This window comes from Lissotriton helveticus, chromosome 7, assembly GCF_964261635.1.
Source record: "Lissotriton helveticus chromosome 7, aLisHel1.1, whole genome shotgun sequence".
In the NCBI taxonomy this organism is placed as follows: domain Eukaryota; kingdom Metazoa; phylum Chordata; class Amphibia; order Caudata; family Salamandridae; genus Lissotriton; species Lissotriton helveticus.
The window spans coordinates 1,174,098,083-1,174,125,546 of record NC_136068.1 but is presented as its reverse complement, the minus strand read 5'-3'; the positions used below and the strand labels follow the sequence as shown (position 1 = coordinate 1,174,125,546).

Below are 27,464 nucleotides of genomic sequence, written 5' to 3'. Positions count from 1 at the left end.
CTCTATTGCTGAGGACCTTCTGTCGAAACCTGTGAAGTTTTGGCATCGGATATGGACCACCGAGGAACTGTATCATTATAGACAGGACCTTATTCATGTTATGAGGTTGAATGCCAACTGCAAATTTCCCTGGCTGGCTTTTATCAAGTCGGAACTGTTTAGCCTGAATTTGCCAGACTTATGGGATGACCCAGCTCAGGGCTGTCAAAGGAACTCGCGTAAAACTCTTGCCCAGCTGTACAAGAACAAAAACCTCGCTGACATGGATAATGCTCATAATAGTGGCACCTTGACGGGACGTTTTATGGAATCCAAAAATTCTTATGTGTTTGAACCTTTTATGGATTTTATTTTTCCTCTCTCACAAATGGTCCACAGGGGGTGACAAACTCTGCCCATGCTGTAAAGCCCATGATGAAGATGATTTGCACATAATGTTTGGTTGCTACGCTTACCAGAGCCCGAGGAGGCGTTGGATAGCACCTTTGTGTCGGAACCTGGGCTTCAGGAAGTACCCACAGGCCTACAGGGTCATGAAAACCAACACTCAGGGCCATATTGTCTTTGCTGTTTCAAAATTTTTAATGGCAGCCTGGATAATAAGGAAGAAAATGTCCTCTTGATCTTGTATTATCTTGTATTCCTTACCCCATGCAGGTCCAGGAGAATCTTTTATATGTAAATACTGTGTTTTAAATATATGTATTGTATTTTATTGCATCTTTTATGGCCCATGTGGCCGAAATAAAGAATTTTTGGAATTGGTATTAATTATTGCTTCTCCTATGTCCTATAAATCTACTCTGCTGGATGTTTGCATTACATCAGTTCACAGGATCCTCTTACACATCTGCAGGGGCCATAACCTGTGTACAGCTGTACACACTGTATTGCAAAACAATCCGATCTATACCATATTCTTCACTGTACAATTATACATCATGTAGTCTCTTTTCTTTTGATGGACATAGCTTAATCACTTAACTATTGCTGTACTCAAAAAGCACACGAAGCCAGCACAAATTCGTTGATATTAACACGAAAAGCATCAGTCAACGTGCACAAGAGAGGTTTTCTTACACATGTCTAAACTTGACTTCATGTAATGACTGTCACAGAAGCTAGCAGCCCACATCCCACTGACATCAACATGCTGCGAGCCCCATCCACAACTGGCAACTCTTATCAACACCAAAGTGATTACATTTCCAAGTATAGGGTATCTTCAATTTCCTTTCCAGCTGTGAAACCAACCCGTGGGCTCTCTAGGGGAGATGTAACTGCTAGAAACATGAAGAGAGATCCCAATAAACACTCACCTGTAAACAATGCCTTTCTTATGGAGAAAGAAGAGCCCAACAGAAATCTCTGCTGCATAAAACCTGTAAAGTAAAAACAAGCAGGTCAGGCCACTGTGCATGCAAGGTGTTCATTTGTGAGCCAATGGGAGTCCCATCCTAACTAAGCAAAGAATTCAAGGTTGTGTGGCGGCACCACTCACTTGGGTAATCCCTGGGATTCAGTGTAAAGAGCAGCAGTGCAAGTTAGAGGCCATGACATTAGGTTACATCGAAGTTACCTTTAAAAGGCAGAACTGATTAGAGCCATCGAAAACTCTCCCACTAAAGACCATCTCACTCTGCCTGTAAATATTCTCAAAAGGTTGTTCAATAGCTTTGTGTTGTAGATTCCAGTGTCTGCTCTTGTCCTACTGAAAGACAGGAATTAGCGATGTCTTTATGGTCCTACAAGTATACATTTACCATTATATTTTAAAACACCTATTCCTCATCAGCCTGCTCATATGTAGTATGGCACTGTGATGCAGTAAAGTGGGGGATGCTGATGCACACCAGCTGCATAATACCCCTGGAATTAAAGACTTTGGATCAGACGGATATATTGTGTGTTTCGTTCTTCATACCTGGAGAAATGCAAGTATAAAGGTAATGGCCCTGGAGTGTGGTTTTACCTCTTGAATGCAAGGCCAGATTGTCAATATGGAACACAGATCAAATTTGCAATAGGCCTGAGGGGCCAGGATCTGCTTTAGGGCTGACTGGGCTAAGTAATCTCTAGGACATCCTGCCCTCAAATCAGCATTGATTTACCGTAGGTAAGTAACCTGACTCCTCACAGTTCGATACCAAAGCCATGCTCCCCAAGGTGTTCCTTCTGTGGAATGACTCAAATGTTAACGTCCTGCAGCACCAAGCGGGAGAAATGGCCTTATTGCCAGACCTGGCTGTCATAGCAGTAGTGCTTTGTGAACATATTCACCGACACCCAAGTTACAGCCTGACAAATATCCACAGGCCAGGCATGTGCCAGGCAGTGGTAGCAGCCTTGGCCCTGCTAGAATAGTATTTCTGGAGGCTGCTTCTTAGACAGTGTGTATAAGGATACAAAAAAGAGATGGATGAAATGCTTGAATTCATCTCAGCCACCGGTAATTATTCTAGCCACATAGCATTGTTATTTTGCACACCATGTCACCTCAGTTAGGTGCCAGCTATATGCAAATCAGCCATGACCCTTCTCCAATTGGAACAACCCTGCCCGAACTGCCAAACCAGGTCCTCTGTGAACCAGAACACAAGCAACCCAGGACCAGTTGTCCCCAGCCAGTTATTGGCTCATCAGCCAGGTACAGCTTGGTTCCAGTGACACTGTGTGCACTAGGCCCATGTCTGGGCATACCTATCCCACTTAGGGCGATACACTAAAAAATACACAAAAAAGTGAAGGATGGAATGCTCGAATTAATCTCAGCCATTTGTAATTACCTCACATCTCATTGCATCGTATCGCATTATTTTGCATACCATGTCACTTCAGTTAAGACCTGGCTTGTCAGTTTGGGGCTGTACTGATCTAATTGCAGCAGTCGGGACTGATTTGCATATAGCTGGGTAAAAACTGAAGTTACAGGGTGTGCATGATAAGAACGGATTGGGATGTCACCCGAGTAATTACCGGTCACCAAGATTAATTCAAGCATTCCATTAATCACTTTTTAGTATGCTTTAACTTATCCAGCATTCAGCAGATCTTAATGCAGAGGACTATCCACCTAGAAAATGTCCTTTCCTGCACTGCCTTGCCTTTCTTTGCCCCAGAGAACCTCACAAAGAACTGATTGTCCAGTCTACGGTTTTTACTGCAAACAATGTAAAAAGTACATGCTCTTTTGGGGTCTAAACCGTGGAGTCTCTCCCCCTCTTTTGAGGGGTGATGGGGAGCAATAAACATCAAAAGTGTGACGGACATTCTGACATGAAAGGAAGTCACAACATTTGAGAGAAAGGTTGCTCTAGTCCTCAGCACTAGTTTGTCCAGAAAGAAGGTAGTGTAGGGGAATTGGACTGAAAGAGCCTGAAGCTCATTCACACGACGAGCTCAGGTTATCACGACAAGAATACCATCAGAGTCACAAGACATAAAGGGCAGGTGTGCATTGGCTCACAAGTGGTTCACATTAAAAAATAAGGACCCATTTAAGATCCCGCTGTGACATCACAAAGGGTTAAGTAAAAAATATACAAGCAAAATCTTTAAGAAATCACATCACAGCAGATAATTTAAACAAGGACATCATGACTACCAAATGAAAAAAGGCTGGAAGGGCCAACAATTAACCTTCAACTGTGTCCACAGCAAGTCCTTGCTGGGCCAAAGACATAACTAACAACCATACATTCAATAGTTTGGCCTGCAATGAGTCGGTAGTAAGGGTGCCACACAAAGTTCTCCCAGCAACTGGTGTAAATTTACTTAGCAGAAGGATGTCTGACCGAAAGGAAGACTTCCACTACTTCGGGAGTGAGATCAAACATAATCAACTGCTGCTACTAGATTTCACAGGCCCAGGTGCAAGACTATGCCCTGCTGTGGTGACAGAAGATCCTCCTAAAGTGGCAGCCTTCTTGATGGTGGTGAAAAGACGGATCCAGGGTGTAACTGCCATTCATGATCTCCTAGGCATTGCCGACTAGCCGCCCGTCCCCTGCCAAAGGGTCAGGGTGGGCCGAAGGAGAGAGGTGGGGGGGAGGAGTGGTGGGAGGCAAAAACACTAATCAAGTTTTTTCTTAAATCATACCTTGAACACAGTCGCTGCATCCCACTCTTCTTTCTTATGGCACAGGCTCCCAGACTGCACTGCGGCCAATCCTGACACTGCATGAAAGTTTTGGCTGGCAACTTGCACTCCCAGGCAGACTGGGAGCCTGTGCCTGCTCTCTCTAGCCCCAGCAAGCCTGGTGAGGCTTTAGAGAGCTTCACTGCGCATGAGGATTCAGCCGGCTGAACCCTCATACGAAATGACGAGACTGAAAAGCACGGTCACTCCTCCACCAGCAGTATCATCCCCCTGAACCCACACCCAAGACTCGCCAGAGTCCTGGGGATGGGTCCAGGGGATTAAAGTAAAAGGGTAATAAAACGGGTTTAAACCTCATTATCATTTTAATTGACAGCGAAGCGGTACTTAATGGAGGGGCCGCCAATGCAACGGAGTTTATTTGCTTTTGCATTTAAAGATCCCACCAGGCGCTGCATGACTAGGGAAATGCCCTGACGATTCAGCCAGTTCCAGAGGTGCAAGACCTCCTGGAACAGGACCCAGGACACTACTCCACCACCTCCATGGTGTTGTCCGTGAGAACCTAAACCAGCATCCCCTTGATGGATGGTAGGAAAGCTTTCAACACCAAGCAAATGACCCGCAACTCCAACAGTTTAATGTAGAGACAGGTCTCAGCTGGAGATCAGAGTCTTCAGATTTCCACCTCTCCCTAATGACCTCCCAAACCCAGCAGTGATGCATCAGTTCTATGTGGGGAACAGAAAGGGGTCTGCTGCTGGTCAAACTGTGGTCAGGCAGCTACAACTGCAGATCTTTAGCGGTCTCCACCAAAGTCTGAATGGAAGCCAACAGGTTCTCTTAGTTCGCATATGCCATCTGGCATGTTTGAAGAACTAGACCAATAAGACTCGAGTCACCCTCATTAAGACACAGGACTAAGGATGAAACATCAGGATGATAGCTGGAGTGTCCTGCACACATTGATCCAGCGGAAAGGCCCGATAACCCACCATATCCAGAACCGCTCTCATGAAAAGGAGCGTCTGCATAGGAGTCAGGTGTTACTTTAGCATGTTGATAGTGTACCTCAACAATGCCAGGAGGTTCGCCATCGACTAACTGTAGCAGGCCTGCCTGTAACAGCCAGTCGTCAAGGTAGGGAAAGACTGGGATGTCCGACATCCAAAGATATGCTGGAGCCACCTACATCCATTGTGTGAACACACGAGGGGCACTGTGATGCTTAAAGGGGGCACAACAAACTGAAAATGGTCCTGGTTCATCATGAAAAGGCAATTAACGCCTGTGGGACTGCAGGATGGGAATGCGGAAATAAGCATCCAGCAGGTACAACAGACTCCTGGATCCAGGACAGATAGAACGTGAGCCTGCCTGAGAATTGCCTTCCTCAGGAAAAATTGAATGATCAGAAATCTAAAATAGAAAGAAGGCCTCTGCCCTTTTTCAGCATTAGGAAATATCATAACTTCCAGTTTACATTTCCAAAGCCAAGACTCTATGGATCCTTTAGCGAAAATGGAAAACTAGTCTTACAAAAGCCGCTATGATGTCGGTGCAAGATACAGTGGGTCGGAAAAGAATGGTAGGGCATAGCGCCTTTGAAACTCGAGGACCCACCTTTTAGACATTATGGTCTGCCACTTCTGAAAGAAACTACTGATTCTGTGTCCCACAGGGTGATTATGTGCCACTAAGTGCAAATTAAAGCAGCTTGGTGGCTGCTGTCGGAGGAGTGGGGGACTGGGAGGTTTGCTGCCTCTGCTGGCCGGGACGTTCTCTACTAGATCCCCAATCCCAAAAGGACTGGGTTTGCTTCTGGATGGGATGGTGGGCCTTGTAGTTGCCTGTATGCAAAACCCCTTGTGAGGCCTCGAAAGGGGAGAGAAACTGTTAGGGATACTGTCTTGCGGGTATAGAGCGAATGTGAGTGTGCTGCGGCACAAATTCTTTGAAGAGCTCTAAAGCAGAAACATCCTTCTTGTCAAATTGTTGAGACCCATTAATAAGCATATATCCATGATTGATACCTGAACATCACCCGAGAAGATTGTGGATCTCATCCATGTGTGGTGTCTGAGCACCATGCTACTCACAACTGCTCTGCCTAGGCAGTCAGTAGTGTCCAGGCCTGCTCTTATAATGTGTTTGGTTGTGTCCTGACCATCCTGAATAACATGTGCCAGGTAGGCATGTGATTCCTCTGGAACTACCAGCAAAATCTCTGCGTTCATGTCTCATAATACATGGGACTAACTACCCAGCAAGAAGCTGGTGTTGACTAGCCAAAGGGTGAGACTAGCAGAGAAGAACACGTGTTTCCCGAATGCCTCGGTTCTCTTGGACTCTCTGGGGTTGTAGGGAATGAGTTCTCGGTTCTCTTGGACTCTCTGTCTGGGGTTGTAGGGAATGAGTTGGGATTAATTCTGCTCATAGATGCTTGAACTGCCAGACTCTCAGAAGAAGGATGTTGCATCAAAAAAGCAGGGTCACCTGGACCATGTATGTGGGGTTGTGCTACCAGTCTATCTCTAGGTGGACAAGAACAAGGGTTCGGACTAAGTCTGCTCAGACTGCCAAACTTTGGTAAGGACACATCTCATTGAATCAACATAAGTCATCAGTAAGTCCAAGACCTCTGCTGGTTGTCTGATGACTACAGTACATAAGGTTGTCTCTTCTGTTGAAGGGCCAGGGTGAGAACTTAATCCTGTGTCTGGGGAAGTGTCATAGTTGGTGCGCTGGATGCTGGCTCTTCGGTAAGGATACTGTTTTAGCAGAATGGAAATTAACTGGGTCCGGGTGCATTGCAACTGTGCTAGGATCGACTTTGGTCAAACTTAGTTGAGTCAGACATTACAATAGGAACAGCGTCCTACTCCGGTGTCAGTGGCATCAAGTCTGGTGTCCACGTGGCAGAAACCAACGTGGATCTTGGTGCCAGTTATGGAGTCTGTTCCGGAGTCAAAGCTGAAATTGAAATAGGTTCAGAAAGCCCATATGGCCCGAAGGTGAGATCCACTGATGGTAATTGTGGGGCCTGGAGGTATGCCAGACGGAGCTGGCAGAGAGCTTAAATACACAACATGCCTTCTTTGAAAGATTCAAACTGTTGCGACTTTACCAACAGCCACGTAAACCTGTGATGCAGCTGGATCAGCTCTGGAATCACCTCATCAATGGGGGACCAAGAGCAAGACCAGGAAGCACCTTGATGTTACCCAACTTTTCAGAAAGTGAGTGGAGAGACTGGAACATCTTCAGATTGGCCTTCTTATGCTTGTTCTTAGAATTTGACTTAGCCAAAGACTTGGACTGTGACAAAGACCTGCATCAGGAACAGCCTAAAGAGTTGGAACCGGTGTGCACCTCCAACTTAAAGGGGAAATGGGATTTAGTCAACTTACTTTGGTGTCCGGTCACATACAGTTTTGCTTTGCAATCCAGGATCACCTTGGGATACGCAAGGGCAGACTCGCACAACTTGGAGTCACGGCCTGAAATTAAACACGAGAGGCACACACCTCAAAGGGATTTGTCACAGACATCTGCTTGTGGCAGTCCCTACAAGGGTTAAATTCTTTGGAGTTAGGAGGGGACATGTTCCCTTGCACACTGGAAAGGATTCTGGAAAAAACGTGAACTGATGACAAAAAGTTAGAAGTTGGCTCTAGATCTGTGTACTAAAGCGCAGAAAGAAAGGAACGGAGTGCTAAGGTGGCCCTTATATGCGGCTCTTCCGGAGCAGGATGAGGTCGACACATAGCTGCATGACGTCCCCTACTAGTGCACAGGGGCTATGGTGAAAAAATCTTCTGGAGCCAGTCTAGTTTAAAGATGAAGACTCTGCAGTAAGAAGTATCCCTCAGGCCCTGTGTTTTCCCAAATTAGCAAGTGTTCCTATTAAAATACTGTTGTAGTTTAACACTGCTTTCTTCTTAAGCTCTAATTTCCCTATTGAACGAATGTCTGATGTGCTGCCATTTCAGACCAGAGTTGATTTTTGTTTCATGCGACAAGACGTATTGCAGAACAGCAACCGAGCCAGAGATCAGCATTAAATAACAGGCATGCAAACTCCCCGCCTGATGTGTCTCGTGCTCAGAGGTTGCTTTGCCCTTTTGGGCACTTCCTTCCAAATATATATTTTTTTAAATTGTGCTCTGGTAAAACGAAAAGAAAGCAGCATCTGTATAGTGCTAGGCCCTGTCACCTGCCACATCATCACAAAAGAGTGAAGTTCTTCCTTTAGAAATCTATTTATAGATGCAGCAGGAATTCGGGACATTGAAACCCGTGGGCCTGATGTATAATGCCCTCTCTGCCTCCCCAATGCAGTTCTAAAAGAGTCACAGTCACAATTACATGGAAATATTTCATTAACACAACCTGACCTTCCCAGTGACCTCTCAATTACCCTACTTCGGAATGTATGAGTATCTGCCTGTTACTATACCTGCTAGTAGAACAAAGGAATGAACTGGTAAGCAGAAATATACTAGATATTTCACTCATCGAAGTGGAGTGGGGGGGTCACACATTGGACAATATCTCCCTTCCCCCCACCCCTAGAGTTTGAAGGGTAAACTGATGAATCAACAATGGCAGACAGCATGGGGCACATGTATCAACGAAAATACCGATCGCAAACTGGCAGATTCGCAGATTCTGCCCCTTTCCGACCGCTATTTTTGCATTTGGGATGCATCAACCCAAATGCAAATTCGCAATTTAAGTAATCGCAAAATTTGTGATTACTTAAGTTGCGAATGCATTTATGAAGTCCCAAATTGCGATTCCCTAAATGCAATTCCAAATTGTGAATTCGCAATAAGGGATCGCAAATTGCCATCAATTTGAACTTGATGCTAATTTGCAAAAACTTTGAAAAATGCACTAAAATGCATTTTTCAAAGTTTCATGTTACACACACACATTCCCTTGGGGCATGTATGTACGCAACATGTGGTAACATCTCAATTTCAGGGGTGTAACAGTGTGTCCTTTTGGCACCCTTACACCCTTGAAATTGCATACACAATTTGCGAGTACCTATTTGGTACTCGCAAATTGCGCATTCAATTCCCATTCATTCCTATGGGCCTCTAGGCCCATAGGAATGGATGGGAAGCAATTCCTTAATTGCGATTCTCAATTTGAGAGTCGCAATTAAGGAATCGCAATTTTTTTTGCGATTCCTACATGCATAGGGATTTGCGAATCCTCAACAGCGATTTCTTAAAATTCACTATTTAGGATTTGCAAATCCTGACTTTGAGGCATGTGGTCCCATGTTTCGCTAAAGCCTTCCCTCCCACTATCCTTAAACCCCCCCACCCAGTTGATGGAGTCCATTACCAGAACTAAACTAAAACACCATCATAACATCGTTAATGTGAAAATGTGATTCGTTTTTATATAAAGAACATTAAGGAAACAGCAACAAAAGAAAATATAGAAAAAGGTTACATTTTTATACAGTAGAAAAGGTTCACGCAAACTCCCAAACCTCCTTGAAAAATGTTACACAATCATATTAGTCTTACTTTTTGTTTGCCCCAAAGCCGCTTTCTGACACAATGGGACTCTGATGGGTTTTCATATAAAGATCCTTATTCAGCCAACTATTCTCTCTAAAACATATGTGTGTCTTCTAGCTGAACATTTATGCGCAATGTAATAATATATAATTTCAGTAGAGCCCACACAATCAGAAATAGGAAGAGTAAGTTATTATTTAGTCAAACTAAAGAGGCAGAGCACTAAAAGGGATACACCACTAGAAGAGGAAGCATGTCTGCATAAAGACAAAGGAAATAAGAACAAGCATAGCCAATAGGTCTCGCCTTTGGGACCGTATAAGTGTTTAGTCATGTAACAGTGGATTTTGTTGCCCCACGGATATTGTGCTGGATGACTAAACACTTATAAGATCACAAAGACGAGACCTATTGGCTATGCCAATGCTTGTTTCACTGTGGGATCAAGAGACTCTCTGAAAGGTTTGACACATTTTAGGTACCCCGTCACTCCAGTAAGTACAACTCGGAAACAGTGGCGAGAATTACCGATCTGGTTGTATGTTCGCTGCAAAGTTTGCTGTAACTTTGGGGGCTTAGGAAATCCGACTCATAACAATGTTAACACGCTGTACTGCACCGTCCTAAAGAGAATAATTTCTTCTCACTGCAATTTGAATTGCTGTCTTTTTTTCTAGTGTTTCAGGATTTGCCAACAGCAGTTCGGGGATTAAGTGAAGTGAATACATATTTTTCAAGATATCTTCTCTAACTTGAACAGGTAAGCACTGTGCCTTTCACACTTTTAATTAATACAGTATTTTAACAAGGTAGGTCACTACTCTTCCTATTATACCTCCCTCAAGTGTTTATGATCCCTCTACCTTCTCAAACCTGGTATCTAGACCACTGATCCTGATCCCACTGGGCACACTTATGGTATTTGTATTTCTTTTCACCTTGGTCATTCATTTTGCTTACAATACATCATTGCATCCTTGCTTCGTGATTGCTTGTGGTCTCTGCGGCCCATTATCTTTCTTTAGTTCAGTGTCCATGATCCCTCTTCCACCGCACATCCTTCTTGCCTCTAGTCTCTGTGACGACTCTTTCTCTTCCTGTTGTTCTTACTTTCATTGACTGGGACTTCTCATTCTACCCTTCTTGCTGCCAGTGTTTGCGGTCTGACTTCCTCTTCCCATCTGACTTGCACTCAATGTCTGTTGACTCTCTCCCTCCTCTGTGTACATGCCAAGTAATGACTTCACTTCAGGTGTGGTATATTCAGCAACTCCTGAAGTGCCTTTGGCTGAAAAGCCAAGGCTGGTTTAAGATGCTCCTTCCAACCCAGCTCTTACCCTACTCACTGTGTATATTTGTATACCCCAATTACATCTGCTCTGCTGTAAAGAATCAGCCAATCATCTTTGCGATTAGTTTATTGGTCACCATTGCTGTACATTTGTTATAGCTGTTGGTGCTGTGAATGCCTCAATAAGAGCAAATTAGTCTGTTCTTTTCTTTTCCACCTGTGCCCACACTACCCTGATCTTTCCTCTATGATTTTCAGTACTTTTGATTTTTGTTTAGCAAATCTCACAAAGGGTATCCCTCTAATCTTTGAAACTTGATCTGCAAATTGCTGTGAAAATATTCACTGGCTTTGATCACTGGTCATAGTTTTTCAAGGTGGCACTTGTTTTGGCCTTTAGTGTGGAGAATCTCTCTTTCAACCTTCTCTCCATCTTGTGAGTTGCAGCCTATCTGTGCCCCAGACTGCAGTGAGCAGAGTCCAGGAAGTGGTAAGGAGGCAGACTAGTGCTGTCTCTTTCCTAAAAAAGTTTAAAAAACGATTTTCCCTACCTGTGATTGCATCATCTTATTTTTTCTTTGTAGATTTCTTTAACTGTCTTTGCCTGTGGTTGTTACAGTTTATAATTGTCGTTTTAACCTGCCAGTGATTGCATAATTTATCCCATTTGTGTTTAAACTTGTGGTTTTTCCTGCCTGTGATTGCTTCCATTTAACCTGTTGAATTGTGGGATTTGCAGTCCAAACTCTGTAGTTTTTCCCTCTCATTCCCCGGGAGTATCGGTTTTTCCCTCCAAATGTCTCCTTCGCTCTGTGCTAAGACCTGTATATTAAGCAGGACACCCCCAGCGACCATTTTGTGTTAACAAGTCAGTGAAACCAGCCCCCCCTTTTCCCCTGAGACAGCAATAATCTGTTGTAAGCTGTTTAAACTGTATTTAATAGGGACTGTGCACTTCGTTTTCTGGCCAGGAGAGGGGTTAACGTTTTATATAAATAGTGTTGTTAGAGGACAAGTTTGTTAGGGCCTTACCTGCAGAAGTCCAAAGTGTGAATTGAGCCTGTCTGTCTCTTGGAAGCTCCACCTCTATTCTGAAATCTCCTAACTCCCTGGCCAGCAAACCTGGTCTGAGGTAGCTGGGACCTTATATAGACCTTATATAGCCTGATATTGTTTGGTACATGTGTACACTGGTAGTGGTTGTTATCTGATGTTTATATTGGATTAGGGTTAGTGTCCTAATTGGTTGGGTATTTGAGGGTTCTGATTGGTTTCTGGATCTGTGATTCAATCATTGTAGGGTTGGGACTAGGGCTAGGGTTAATATTTCTATTGGAAGTAGGGTCTAGGGTTTCCTGTGTTATTGGGACTAGGGTGGGACTAGGGCTAGGGTTAGGCCTTTAATTGGAAGTAGTGATTATGTCTTCCGGTGTGATTGGTTGCTGGACTAAGTGTGGGACTAAGAGTAGGGTTCGGCTTTCTATTGGAAGTATGGACTAGGGCTTCATGTGCCATTGGTTGCTTGGACTAGGGTTGAGACTACTGGTAGGGCTAGGGCCTCTATTGGATGTAGAGATCAGGGTTTTTGAAACTAATTGGTTGCTTGGACTAGGGCTAAGATTGGCTTTAAGGTCCTGGTCTCCTATTGGTTCTAGAGTTTAGGGCTAGTGTTGTGATTGGATAGTGTTAGGGCTAGGGTTCCCATTGGGTGAAGGGGTCACCTAAATACTAGGGCTATAAACGGCCAAGACTTAGGGCATCTCAGCCTGAGTGTCGAGGCTAAGGGTGGAGAGGACAAGGGTGGCGAGGACAAGGGTGAGTGCCTGCTTGAGACTGGTCGGTACCAGGGCCAGGAATGCTGCCCATTTTCCCATTCATTAATACCCACCCTTTGTATTTATCCCTCTGTAAATAAGCATTTATTTTCACTATAGATATGTGCCTATCCTTGTGTATTGCTTTGTATAAACCTGTAGAATAATAATGTTGTTATAAAAACAACAAAAAAGAAAATAGTCATCTTTGGTCTACATGTACTTGCTTCCATGTACCTCCATGTACCTGGAACTGTGTGTCGGTTACTTTTTTCCTGAAAAAGCATATACAATGCACTACCCTATTTCTTATCCTGTACCTCTATCCATATCTTTAATCTACATATATTTACCTCCTTTGTGCATCTATACACTTTCAATGTACTTATGGATCTATATATTTATCACTTTCTTCTAATGTAGCATTTCCAATGCACTAACCTATTTTTCAGCCTATACTTCTCTCAATATATCTTCTAGCCCAACTTTCCGACTCATCTCAAACTTCTTTCTACTACTCTTTCCAATTCACTAGCCTATCTCTCACCCATACATCAATCATTATATCCTCTACACCCACTCTCTCATTTATCCTAAACCCCATATCACTATGTTCCCAAAATAACCCTTTCTTGACTCTCTCCTACTCTACCCCTCCTTGCATCATCTGACACATCTTTTACTATACCGATCCCCCAAAGCAAACCTTTCTAAACTCTTTCCTCTGACTCTTCCCCTCAAAAAACCCTCTTTACTCATCCAAAAGCCTCCTCCTACTGCTATGACCTTAAAAAAGAAATTCTTCACTCGTCTATCCCTACAATATCAACCTGTTTCCCCCATGGTCAGATCATAATTTCATTTGCGGCGTTGCTCCTCAAATTTTGACAATTAACTTTACATTCAGTACAGTAATGACAATGTTTTTTCTTTACTTAATTATTTTTATTTTATTTTTTCATGAGTTGTATCAAAATTATTTAAAACAATTTTTTTTCCATTTTCAGTCTTTTTCACAATTAATATAAATTCATCACCATTGGTATTACTCTAAACAATGAAAGTGAAGGGTAAATGACCCTGTGATTTACAATTTCTTCAAAGTATTTATTTTATTCCACAACCATTACCCTATTACACACACTAACTTTTATACATATCATTCATACCATACCACAATCTTACACACTCTAAAACAATCTCTAAGTTTGAGGTAACATAGATCGTATATGTTATTTAACGCCAGGTCTACGCGCGTTTCGGCGGCTTCAAACCACCTTCCTCAGGACCAGCTTAGAAATGGTTTTATTCTTCCCTCCTCACGAGTGTGCAGGGTATCTTTTACTGAATAACAGAAGATCCATATGAGCGTATCTTCCAATATCTTTAGTGGTAGTCCTAGTTTATGGTGGAGGCCATTCCACCATTAGCCCTCTGCAATAAGATATAGTAGTGCCTCTTGTTTTCGTTTTATGGTATCTCGGATTCTTCTTGTGGTTATTCAATGTTTTCTTTGTTTAAGATGAGAGTCTTGAGACATTCTTTTCTCAGTATGAGGGAGGCGCAGATTAAGATGTTTTCGTGTTTATAGAAACCACGCGTGGATCACTGAAAAGGAGAGCATGCGGGAGGAGCTCGGCAACGGGACGTCATAACGCTAACAGAAGTTGCAATAACCACGGGTGTGAAACTAATAGAAAAGATTCAGGACGGATGGTAGGAATAAAAAGAAAAGTTTTTACGATCAACCCAAGGCTAACTAAGGACAAATAGATGTGGTTTCTATAAACACGAAAACATCTTAATCTGCGCCTCCCTCATATGCTCATATGGATCTTCTGTTATTCAGTAAAAGATACCCTGCACACACGTGAGGAGGGAAGAATAAAACCATTTCTAAGCTGGTCCTGAGGAAGGTGGTTTGAAGCCGCCGAAACGCGCGTAGACCTGGCGTTAAATAACATATACGATCTATGTTACCTCAAACTTAGAGATTGTTTTAGAGTGTGTAAGATTATGGTATGGTATGAATGATATGTATAAAAGTTAGTGTGTGTAATAGGGTAATGGTTGTGGAATAAAATAAATACTTTGAAGAAATTGTAAATCACAGGGTCATTTACCCTTCACTTTCATTGTTTAGAGCAATACCAATGGTGATGAATTTATATTAATTGTGAAAAAGACTGAAAATGGAAAAAAAATTGTTTTAAATAATTTTGATACAACTCATGAAAAAAGAAAATAAAAATAATTAAGTAAAGAAAAAACATTGTCATTACTGTACTGAATGTAAAGTTAATTGTCAAAATTTGAGGAGCAACGCCGCAAATGAAATTATGATCTGACCATGGGGGAAACCTGTTGATATTGTATGTATAGTGTAATCCTCTCTTTTCCCTGGTCGTAGAATTAATCACAGAGGGGGTCCCAAATTCTATGTTATCACTCGTCTATCCCTCCACTATCCTTTTCAATCAAAATACCAGACTAACATGTTCACTTCTCTAATTCCATATTACACTATACTAATTCACCACTAATCCGTTATGGGTTCCAGAGTAGCATGCTACTCGCCAACAAAGAGTTTCAACACCTCATAAGGGTTACAAGCGCTATATAAATGCAAACCTTTTTTCCTTTTTTACCCCTACCCAACCCAATAACTGACTAACATATTCTCCACTCAAATTACTTCATATTTCACTATACTAATTTTCAACACTAATCCTTTATGGGTTCCGGAGTAGCCTGCTACTCGCCAGAAAAGTGCTTTAACAACCCATCAGGGGTAACAGGCGCTATATGAATGCAAACCTTTCTTTCCATTCTATCCCTCCGCTATCCTTCTCACTCCAAATAACTGACTAATATCCACCACTCAAATTACTTTCATATTTCACAATACTGATTCACCACTAATCCTTTATGGGTTTCCGGAGTAGCGTGCTACTCGCCAAAAAAAGGCTTCCACACCCCATCAGGGGTTAGAAGCGCTATATAAATACGAACCTTCTTTCATCTTCTATCCTTCTGCTATCCTTCTGAATCCAAATAACTGACTAACATATCCACCATTTAAAATTTACTATCATGTTTCACTATACTAATTCAACACAAATCCTCTATGGGTCCCAGAGTAGCGTGCTACATGCTGAAAAAGCGCTTTGACGCCTCGTCTGGGGTAGTAAGCGCTATATCAATGCAATACAATACAATACACACACACACACCATTTATGTTCCACTGCTATTGCCACATAGTTGTTAATCAACCTACACGGTTCTCTTGCTAAAAACAACTACTACATGCACATTATTGACAATGCTCAGGTAAGCATCTGTCCTGTGTGGTCTTGGCTATGCCAGATGAAGAGACCAAAACAGCAACTCTATTCCTCCTCATTAGCGTCCCAGTATTGCTTAGCACATTTATTTGACCGTGCAGAATTCCCTAATGACAAGTTTGTTTGTCATGCACCCTTCTACACCATCACTTTATGGCAGCTCTGCAATTTGACAAAATGTACTTTGATCTTTTTTTAGATAAAGGTTCATTGAGGGGCAGGGGCCTTGCAACTCTTTTATCCTTAGTTTGCTTCCTTCCACCTATACTTGATTTTTTCCCATCTTTTCCGACTTGCTACCTGTACCCAATGCAGCCATTCTCTGTTTATCAGTGCTGTGTCCTGCAAATTCACTTTCTATTGAAATTTCTTGAAATACAAAAACCTCGGTCTCATCGCTTTGCACATCCCGTCAACATGCCCGCACAAGTATCAGTGCCACATGCCGAGAGACAGGGGGGTTCTGTCTCCAGCATCCTGCTAATAGCATTTAATTTAACTTAAAAACCACACAATTTAATTCACTTTTGTCTGTACAATAAGTTTTCCTGCATGTAGTGTTTCATCAAAAATGCAAACAATCCTGGTGCTCGTGCACATTTTCTGAGGCGGAGGGTGCAGTAGATGATGGTTCGAATATGAGCATCTGTTATAGTTTGCCATGTTTGGCACTTACAGTGCAAACGTAATCTTCTGACTCCTGCTCATAACTCTCCTTTGTGAGGGTACATCTTACATCTGATAATGTAGTCTTGTTTAGGCAAGGAGGTCTTGCTCCCAGCTTCCATACTAATGCAGCCCAAGATATTGCTCATCATAGGATCTGCTTTCTGGGACAACTGAGGGCATCACACACACAACTCTCTGACTATTACCAAACATCTCCCTTAACAAACAGACAAACCTACTGCTTTTGGCAATGCTTGTTCATGCAGACGTCTGATTCTGTAAATCCATGTGTGCTCACCATCCATTTGCAAACATTTTTCTTAGTTGCTTCAGATTTTTGGATATTCATGCCACCTGCTTTTGCTAACTTGCTCCTATGCACGAATTGCAGAGTGAATACAGGCTTTAAATAATGAACAACAGAACTGGATGGTCAAAGAACACCAGCGATTCCTCCTCGTTTGAGGCCCTCCCCGCCTCTAATCTGGAGAATGAACATGTGCTGCTCCCTTCTCCTCATCACACACAGGGCGTAGATGGCGGAGGACATGAGAACTATCAGGGTGAGAGAATGTGTCAAGCCTGATGGAACAATGCGCCCTAGCACCTTGCATGCAGGCGCTGATACTTATTACATTGAACTCGTCTCACACCATTAAGCAATTGTTCCGAAACGATTCCTCTGTATACTATTTAATTTACTAAATGACGGTAATGTAAATGAGTATGTGATAAAAGAAAAATGACTCACTTTTTCAATTCTTCTCAGTAATGGGCTGTTTGCAGTCCAAATTAGTAGTCCAACATCTTAATTGAGAACAAGAAAATGTCACTTAGGGGTGGATTCAAGTGGATCCCCCCCGACTGCATAAGGACCGTCAGCCACGCACTCATCACCAACAGACTGGACTACGGCAACGCCCTCTATGCTGGAATCAACAAAACTCTTCTGCACAGACACCAGACCATCCAGAACGCCGCAGCCAGACTCGTCCTCGGGACACCGCGCCATGAGCACATGACCCAACACATACGAGGCCTCCACTGGCTCCCCGTAGAGAAGAGGGTCGCCTTCAAACTCCTCACCCACGCCTACAAATCCCTCCACAACATTGGACCCAAATATCTCAACGAGAGAGTATCCTTTCACGTACCCAAGAGGAACCTCCGCTCCGCCGACCTCACCTTGGCAGAGGTCCCCCACATCCGAAGAAACAGAACAGGCAGGAGACCCTTCTCCTACATCGCAGCCAAAATCTGGAACGAGCTCCCTGTGAACATCAGACGCTCCACGACCCTGCACACGTTCAAGAAGGTCCTCAAGACCTGGCTCTTCGACTGATCCGGAGTCGGGCCCCTCCCAGCGCCTTGAGACCCTCACGGGTGAGTAGCGCTCTATGTAAACCCCTGATTGATTATTAATTATGTTTAACATCAATCAATCAAACTAAGTTCTAACTTTGGCATGCCTTAGAGCTATGCTTAAAACGCACAGGTTTTTTTTCTCACAATTGCCACAGGACTAAAAGATTTTTTTTACTTTATATGATGGTTGTTCATACTCACTTTGAACACCTAAACCATAGATCTTCAACACTGAGTAACAAAGTACAAATTCAGTATGAAAAACCATTGTGAACTATGATCTGTGACTTTATGGGTGTACACCCACTTTTTAATGCTACTGCTTTTCCACCCACTGTAAACACCTATGGTTCCACTAAGTACCTAAATCTAGCACTAGGTAATATTGAGGTCACTGACAGATTTTCTGAGGTGGTAAGTTCTATTGGCAATATGAGTGTCAGCAAACCAGTTTTCCGCAATTGTGCTGCTGCTCTCAGAAGATCCAACCATCACGAGAGCCAACTTCCGCAGGTGTATGATGAGTGTCGCCAAATGGAGGAAAAACAACTGTCTGAAACTCAACAACGACAAAACGGAAGTGCTGATCTTCAGAAACAACACCTCCCTGTGGAATGACTCCAGGTGGCCCTTCGAACTAGAACCCACACTAGAAAGTCTATGCTCGTAACCTCGGCTGGACAGCAAACTCGAAAACCCAAATCAACGTAGTGTAATCCCCTGGTTTTTCACTCTTCCCCTCAACACCAGACAAAACCGTCACTCAAACCCTAGTCACTAGCCACCTGGACAAGGGCAACTCATTCTACACAGGAATGACCACACACCCATTGAAGAGACAGTAAACCATATAGAACTCAGCGGCCAGACTCATCCTTGACTTCCCCAAATGGACCCTTATAACCCCTCACCTCAAGCAACACCTCTGACACCCCACACAGAAAAATTGTCAATTCAAGATGCTGATACACACCTACAAAGTCACGCACAACCATGAACCAGCCTACATCAACCACCACCTGAACTTCCACCAACCCTCCAGACGTCTGCATTTCACCTCCCTCTCACTTGCATTCCCCCGCCTCCGCCGAAGCAACAGTGGAGGACGCTTCTTCTCCTACCTCATGGCTAAATCTTGGAACGACCTCCCTCTAAACCTCCGTACCTCCAGCTCCCTCCTAGCTATCTGAAAGGTACTTAAGATCTAGCTGTTCAACTGAAGTGCCCGGATACCCTCGCGGGTGATTAGTGTCAACTCCGTATTGATTGATTGGATGACAAAAATAGCACGGGATTCACTTGGCCTGGTCCAACTTTAGCTCTCCGCTATTGGCAACTTCCCGGAGTTTTTATATACATCTTCAAATGTAACTTACAGGTTCTACAATCATGCAAAAGCATTCCGTAACACTGAATGCAGAAAAACGAACAAAGAGGTTACTCTGTCGATAAAGGGCGCTTGGAAAAGAATATTTGCATTTGGTGAGAGTTTCATTCAGCATCCACACATCACACAGTTGTGCTGCATTGCAGTGGGGGGACGTAGCGGATTGGGGGACGACAGAGTAGAGAGTGAAAGACCCCATGCTCCTTTATCAGCCCTGGTGTGTCCATGTGCCCAGTGTGGCAACGAGTGGTGTTAATTTAATGTAATTCTGTAAATGAACTGCTTGCACTTCAGATGCAATGCACACAAATTAATTATCCCAAAACTCCTCTTTCATCAGTGGAAGCAGGAAAGCTTGGAGTTTATAATTTTCAATATGGCAATGGCGCTGGGCTGGTAGCCATGTCAGGTAGCACGTGTGCATGCAGCGGTGCTTGGAAGGTGGGTATAGGCTGAACAACGATCCAATCTATTGTCACGGTTGCCCCACGGTGTCAACATCAGGTAGAACTGCCAATCGTAGGAACACAACCCGTGCGACTGTCTGTCCCTAGTCTTCTGACCAGCTTGGCACCTTGTAGTGTGTGGCCCTTACCGAAGACATGGAGAAAGGTCTGGAGCAGCACAGATTAAAGCAGCAACAAATGTACCCAGAGCTGCACATGGCGCAGAAACAAAGCGAGGCACACTGCAGGCCTTCGACATGGAAAAACTGTGGATAGATGGTAACGGATGGACAATTACCAGATTGATTAGCCACACTGAGCTGGGATGTTGGCCGGTCAGGAGCCTCAGCCTGGGAGAGGACACAGTTGCTAGTAGTAGTAGCGGCGGGTCTAATGACACACACGCCAGTGGTGGGTGACCTCCTATAAAAAGAACCATGATATTATGATGCATTGCATGCATGGCTGGACAGTGCTAGTTGGGCTTGCAGGCGGAAGCAGCACACACTCCTAACTATGGCCTGTATCATCTCCTACTGCTAGCAGCCAGTAATCGCAGCTCTGCCTATGAACAACATGCCAGACCAGACCATTAGCAGGTAGCATGCCACCTCTCATGCTCCCCCGTCCACTCCAGAACTAGGGCCGGCATTCAGGTGAACTCTGCCGGCGACCCTCAATACTGGCCTGCAGCAAGCCGAACATTTCACAAGACGGACTTGCACCCAGGATCTCCAATGCTTCCTTGCACACTTTTAAGGTTGAGCAAAATGCTAATGTGAATATTTCGTGGCCTTTCAGTACTGCCTGTAATGTATGTTGAGCTAATTTGCAAATCCACTATTGGCAAGTCCAGTGGCATCCACTGAAGAGTGTTTGTCTGCCATTAAATCTCTCCCTCTCCTCCACTTGCTGCATGGATGTACTCTGACTTTTAAAATGTGCATATTGAAGACTTACTAGGGTGGATTCTGAATAACTAGGGCGGCCAGTGCACTGCTGTGTAATAAGAATGCAGGAGCTAGTCATGGCCAGGACTCTGCATAATGAATGGCCATCAGCCGTCCAGATACACATCAAAGAGCAAATGATTTTTCTGGGAAAGGTGATAGGAGAAGAGAGGAAGCTTTGTCTATATGGCAGATGACATTCTCTCTCTCATAAGCACACACAAGGACAAACACGCACTTAGCATAACACACTAATGGGGACCTCAGCCAAGGTCACTTGCGCAAATTAAGTTGACTAAAACAATAACCCAGAATATTAGCTACTTCCACTTTAAGAAACTGATAGGATCCACTGGGAATACAGTATACAATGCCTGGAATAACTCACCACCCCTCTTCTTCTCCCCTCCACCCCCCAGCCTAAGGTCGGGATGCTCTCCCCCTGGTAGAAAACACTTCAGAAAATGGGCCACTTTCACTGACGGACTGCCAAAAAGTTGTAGGAAAGAGAACTGACCACCAACTTCATAAAGGATGGCAATGTCTCCTACTTTTAACATGGGGAACATACTCACTTGTAAAACAACTTAGTCGCGGAGAATGCGTTAATTAGCTACGCAAGTTCCATCTGCGCATTAGCGCCCATGCCATCTCTGCGCTTCACCATTCCCAGCTGTAGGTGCACTTTTACTTTTTTATGAATACAGTTTCTGGCCATATAGGCGATGATTAAAATACATGATCCTTCCCCAGGATCCATGTTTGAGAGGGAACCTGTATAGAACATGCTTAACGCGCTGGGAAAATCTGGCGAAGATAAAATAAGTGCCGCAAACTCACACTGCTTGTGGTTCCTTGAACTTCCCCACTTGCTGGATGTGATACATGAGGTCTCCACCATTTACGTACTCCATGACAAAATAGAGGCGGTCCTACAACAAAGAAACAACCAATAATAAATAATAGCATAATGTTGTTAACAACTTCTAATACAGCCAAGCATACTGAAACCAATTGATATAATATCATATAAATATAGCACTCAAAGGATGATTGAGATATTTCATGTCAAGTCTTTGACCAGTATATCACGTTTGCAAAGAACATTTATGCACCTGAATGTTTCCAACATGCTGTTTTCCAAAATAAGACAAATTAACAGTTTAACCGAAGTGCACATTTTACCTAGAAGGGATACAAATAACAATAATTCTGTCCATACAAAACAGAACAGTTTGATGGCCTTTACCTTAATAATATCACTGATCTATCGGAAGTCGCCTGTCCCTCAATGTAAAATGGAGAACATTAGGGAGAAGTCTCCTTCAAGAATAAGACGGCCTTCTTAAACGTAAATCGTGTTATCCTGAAGAAACCATCGGTCAACCTGAATATCCTGGCTAAATACTGGCTAAGCTTCAATTTCACCACATCTCAGGAAATTCTTGGTTAGTCAAGACAGAGACAAGTATAAATTAAATTGAACGGTATGCTTCATGATCATCGGTGAGGGTTCAGGCGTGAGCAAGTGTGGATCCACCATGGCCAACATCAGAAAAGCACTCCTCCGGCACTTGGTTTAATATAGGAGCACAGCTTGTGTACTACTTAAACCCCCCGGCATGCTCACTAGGATGATCTCCACAAGAACTTGATGAAGGGAATGAAAAAATATTAAGCAGGTGTCTAGAGATCTGCCCTGGAGTGGATCCGTATGTTTATCCTCGATCACCACCACCAAGAACAGATTGTGTCACTGGAAATATCAACAAATATAGAGTCACTCTCAGTGAAAAACTGGTTATCCCGATGAATGCTCTATATCTATAAATACCTAAATCATTATGACACGACCCGGGGCACTTCCAGGTGTATGCTAAACTGACAAAAGCCTAAAATCCCTTTCCATTTCTAAAATGAGGGATGAATTAAGGCTATAGGCACATTACGCCTGTTCCATGGCTTTGGACCTGATAAGCAAGAACTTATTTTGCATGAATGGAAGCAAAAAAAAAGATTGTGCCTATTGAACTCAGCAAGATTTGCATCACCTTAGGGGGGAACTCGAGCATATTTTGATGAAATAGGCAGCTAAGAACCTGCTCTACATTAATCAAAACTACTACGAATGGGGTTACACCGCGGATAGGCTCTAAGCCCACAAAGATGCTGAGGGTCATCTTTAACTGGAGACGGATGATATAATTTGAGTTTTTCATCACTACTATTCTACTCTTTACCAGGCCCAACATCTCAATGCCCAATATCAAGATGTTTACCTTCTCACATACACCTCCCCGGATAGAGCTGAGGACATGCGCCTCCTTAAAGAAGACATCTCCCCTTATGATGTCCAAACAATGATTAGTAATCTCCCCTCATGAAAGGCGCCAGGTTTAGACGGGTATTTGGCTACATTTCATAAAGCTTACGCCTCCCTCTTGATAGAATCCCTGGTAAAGGTGTGCAATTATTTTTTGGTTTCCGGAGTGGTTACTAATACCATCTTTTAATTTCATATTAAGCTCCACCTAAAACCGGGTAAACCCGCTACCCACTGCTCATCGTACAAGCTCATAGCATTATTAAACTGCAATGTGAAATTGTTTGCTTCCATCCTAGTGGCCCATCCACACCACTTCAGGCCTTCTATTATCGCACCAACCCAATCTGGTATAATTCGCAATCGACAGGCAAACAACAACAACACACACCTAGCTGTGGCGCTGATGGAGGTGGCCAAACGGCGAAAGCAACCAATGACTCTTCTCTCCCTCGATACTGAGAAGGAATTCGACATAGTCGACTGGGTATACTTATCCAAGGTTCTTGACTAAATCCACTTAGGGCTCAAGATGAAAGCCTTCATTCATGCTGATTTTCAGAAGCCTGCTGCCAAGCTCAAAATCAATGCTTCCTTCTCCCCACAGATTATGCTTACCCGGCGCACATGGAAGGGATGTCCTTTATCGCACCTAATCTTTGCCCTCATGACGGAACCCTTGGTGGCCAGGATCCAATCCAATCCCGCAATCCATAGCACGATCATAGATGGCAGAAAGTCTATGCTGGCTCTCTTTGCTGACAATATTCATAGCTTCATTACCGACCCGGACACCACTATCCCGGCACTGATGAGCAAGTTAGATTACTTCTCTCTAGCATCAGCTTTTCAGAATCACTGAGCATGAGAGCGGCAAACCCCCTGAATAGCCATAAAGACCCCATCCAGAGAGGCGGCTTCCAGTGGGAGACATCAGTGATTACCTTTCTGGGGATCCGACTACCACCACACACAAGTGGCATATATCAGCAATATTCTGCCTCTTCTTACTTCTTTCATCAAAGACCTTTATCAATGGGGCAAGCTGGAGATCTCCTGGCTGGGAAGGCTTAATAGAATAAAATGAACTTCATGCCCCCCTTCTGTATGTTCTCCAAACACTCCCTCTGGCCATCCCCAAAACGACTCGCATGCAAATTCGGGTCAAAATGCCTGACTTTGTGTGGGGAGGTAAGTCCTCGAGATTAGCGAAGGCATCACTGTGTAGATCTGTAGCAGAAAGAGGTTTGGGGTTTTGGGACGTCCTCACATATATCTTGGCTGCCTGACTTCGTCCCTCCATCTATTGAAACAATGGCCTCGATGGTAAACCTTGGGTTCAGGTGGGACAAGCTTTCTACCCAATTCCTTTGTCAGGGTTGTTATGGCTCCTCTTGTCGGCATGGTCGAGGGCCCCCAACCACTACCATTGACACCTACACTTTTGGCGTACTGGAGGGCGGTGCGGCAGTGCCGGACATTCCTGCACTATCCCTTAGAATTTCCTGGGCAAAATAGACAAGGTTCTCGAATGTTCAATATTAAAATGCAGAATGTGAAAATAAGCATAATGGCTTCAGTGTATTCCACATGCTTTTAAACATTTAAGTATCATAATCTTGAACCAGGAGCTTATGGTGGCTAAGTATCAAATTACTATGTTGCTTCATTTGTACCATTAAATAAATGGGTAGGCAAGCTACTAGTTGGATGTTGCATGCAGTGGTATTCATTTTCTTAAAGAAAAACCTTTACATGGCATTCGAAAGCACATTACAATAAACAATGAAGCAGCAGCTCAGCAAGATGGAGAACATACACAGTAGAGCCACACGGGGCCTACATCAATTGTCCAACTACCCCATAAGACACTATAGGGAAACAATGACATAGCCCTCCACCATAGTAAACATTACAGATCACATGCAATCCTTGTCGAGCACGTCGAAGTAGTGCACCCAAGTGCTACACTGAGTCATCACTGCCCTCACCATCGTCCCCCACCCCATTTCCCTCCAGATCCAAGAACTTTTGACAAAGCAACCCCAGTTTTGCAAGTCAACTGGAAGTTTGGCATCAGTTCTCATGAGACTCATTTGGGTTTCCTCTGCCACCGCCCATTCTGAGATATCTATAACCCAAAGCTTCTCTGATGGAGCCCTCATCCCCTTCCAAGTAATGGCCACAAACCTCCTTGCCAGCACTAAAACCCGCTGCATGATTCTGTACGGCGTTTTACGATTCTTGGGGAGGACAGCAGTCCCCAACAAACACAGGAGAGGTGCTAAATCACACGTAAGGGCGGTGGCACTGTCCAACCATTCAATCACTCTCTCCCACAACCCCATGGCAGATGCCTAAAATCCGCCCCCCTCACCTCACCACCGCACACCGGGCCCCCTCACTGCAAACCAGGGACACGTGGAGGGGTGGCCTGGGCTAGTTCTATTTAGGGTCACAGGGGTCACATGTACAATAGAAGAGGCTGAAATGGACTAACTTTAACTGGGCATTACTGTACACCGCCGTCAAGAACTCCTCCCAGCCCTGTCCACATCTGAAATAGGGGTCCCCAAGTCTCCTTCCCACGTACTTGGCTTCCTCACTGGGCCCCCAACCGTATCAGCCGGCAAAGCCTTATATATCAGGGAAATAAGATGCCGCCCGGCCCCAGCGTCAATACAGCACCCAATGTAGCCGAATATTATCTAATGAACTACAAGCACCCCCCTATACATCCCCTCCAGGTGTGACTGAAAAGCTGCCACCACATCAACCCTTGCAGTAGCAACCACCCCATCAGGCTCAGCCAAATGTATCACTGCGGGCGGCGTACTCTCCCTCCGGAATAGTCAAGAGAGCATCCTATTCGACTTGTCCCCCTCACAGTGCAAACACTGCCTATGCTGTTTAAGTGTATATGCATACAGCCTATCCCACTTCTCCGCCAAGCTCCTGTGCACCCTCAACTCTTCACACTCACTCACTCGATCAGTCAAATCCCACCTCTGCAAGTCGGCCAACACCCCGACTCCCGCAATTTACTCAACAAATGTCTGCGCACCCCAACCGTCAGCCCCATGCAATGTCCAAGTATCACTGCTTCATGGCATCCCACTCAACTGTGTGGGCTCTCATGGATCCCCAATGAATCTGCAAATAATCAGTCACGTACTGCGATAATGTATCCTTGCCCACTGGGTCAGACAATACGTCCTCCGGGAAACGCCAATTCCGAGACAGTCTATCCACCCCTCACTCCAACTCCCCAAGCACAGGTGCATAATCTGACAAAAAACAGGCCAAATGCTGCACCCTCGGTATAGCCTCCACAGGCAATCAAGTCGCCACTATCCAATCTAACTCTAAGTGACTGGATGGGTAGTTCAAGCACCATCCTATGGAATAAACTCTCACCTGAAATAAAAGCTAAAGGCCATCTTAGATTGAGAGAAACTCAAAGAGCCTTCTTTCTAAACACAGGAAAATCCCAAAGAGGTGCAGAACAACAAAAAATGTTGCACCCAGAGTATACATGCACAAAAGAATGCTGATAGTATTGGATCAACATCTGCATTATGTACTGATCACAGGTTACTTTAGTACATTTCCTTCAGAATAATAATGTTTTTATATAACATTTTATCACACTGTTCTTGTCATTTCGAGGCACTATATACACTTACCTCGGTTTGAAAGCAAGAATGCAAGTATGTTAAGAATGGTGGTTTATCCTGAAGCGCTAACACTCGCTTTTCCACCATCGTACATTCTACATCATCATCTTGAATAACGACATCCTTTTTCAATATTTTGATTGCATAAAGTTCTTCTGTTCCCTTCCTGTCTGCCAGCATAACCTGCAAGGGAGAGTCAACAAATGCAAGAATCTGAGTGGCGGTGGATTTTAACAGTTTCGGATTCCTTTTATTTCAGATGCATTTCACTTCAAAGAAAATAAACGTAGGTGGCAATACTCGACAAGTAGCACAGCCTGGTGGGGCACTACATCCCCCAACTGATCTTACTGTGAGGGGAAAGAACAGACTGCTTTAAAGGACCTTGCTTCCTGATGCCTGCCACCTCTGACAACTTCTTCAAGCATTTTAAATACAGATGCCGTGTATCTGCTCAGGAAGGTGAAAGGTGCCAACCAGGGATTTACTTGGAGACTAGAATGTTGAGGGAAATATTTCTTTACTCTGTGATGCCCGAGAGTAACACCGACACA

The 27,464-nt window shown here is 44.0% G+C and overlaps 1 protein-coding gene across 2 annotated transcripts in view; it reads right to left on the bottom strand.

Moving 5' to 3' along the window:
• Positions 1-27,464, bottom strand: part of PRKCA (protein kinase C alpha) — a 1,411,833-nt gene that overhangs the window by 192,163 nt on the left and 1,192,206 nt on the right. For both annotated transcript variants that reach the window (XM_078654315.1, XM_078654314.1), the window contains 3 exons: positions 26,920-27,093; positions 21,751-21,842; positions 1,320-1,382 (listed from right to left, as the gene is read on the bottom strand). In XM_078654315.1, coding sequence (XP_078510441.1) covers positions 1,320-1,382; positions 21,751-21,842; positions 26,920-27,093 — 329 coding nt within the window. The remainder of the gene's footprint in view (positions 1-1,319; positions 1,383-21,750; positions 21,843-26,919; positions 27,094-27,464) is intronic.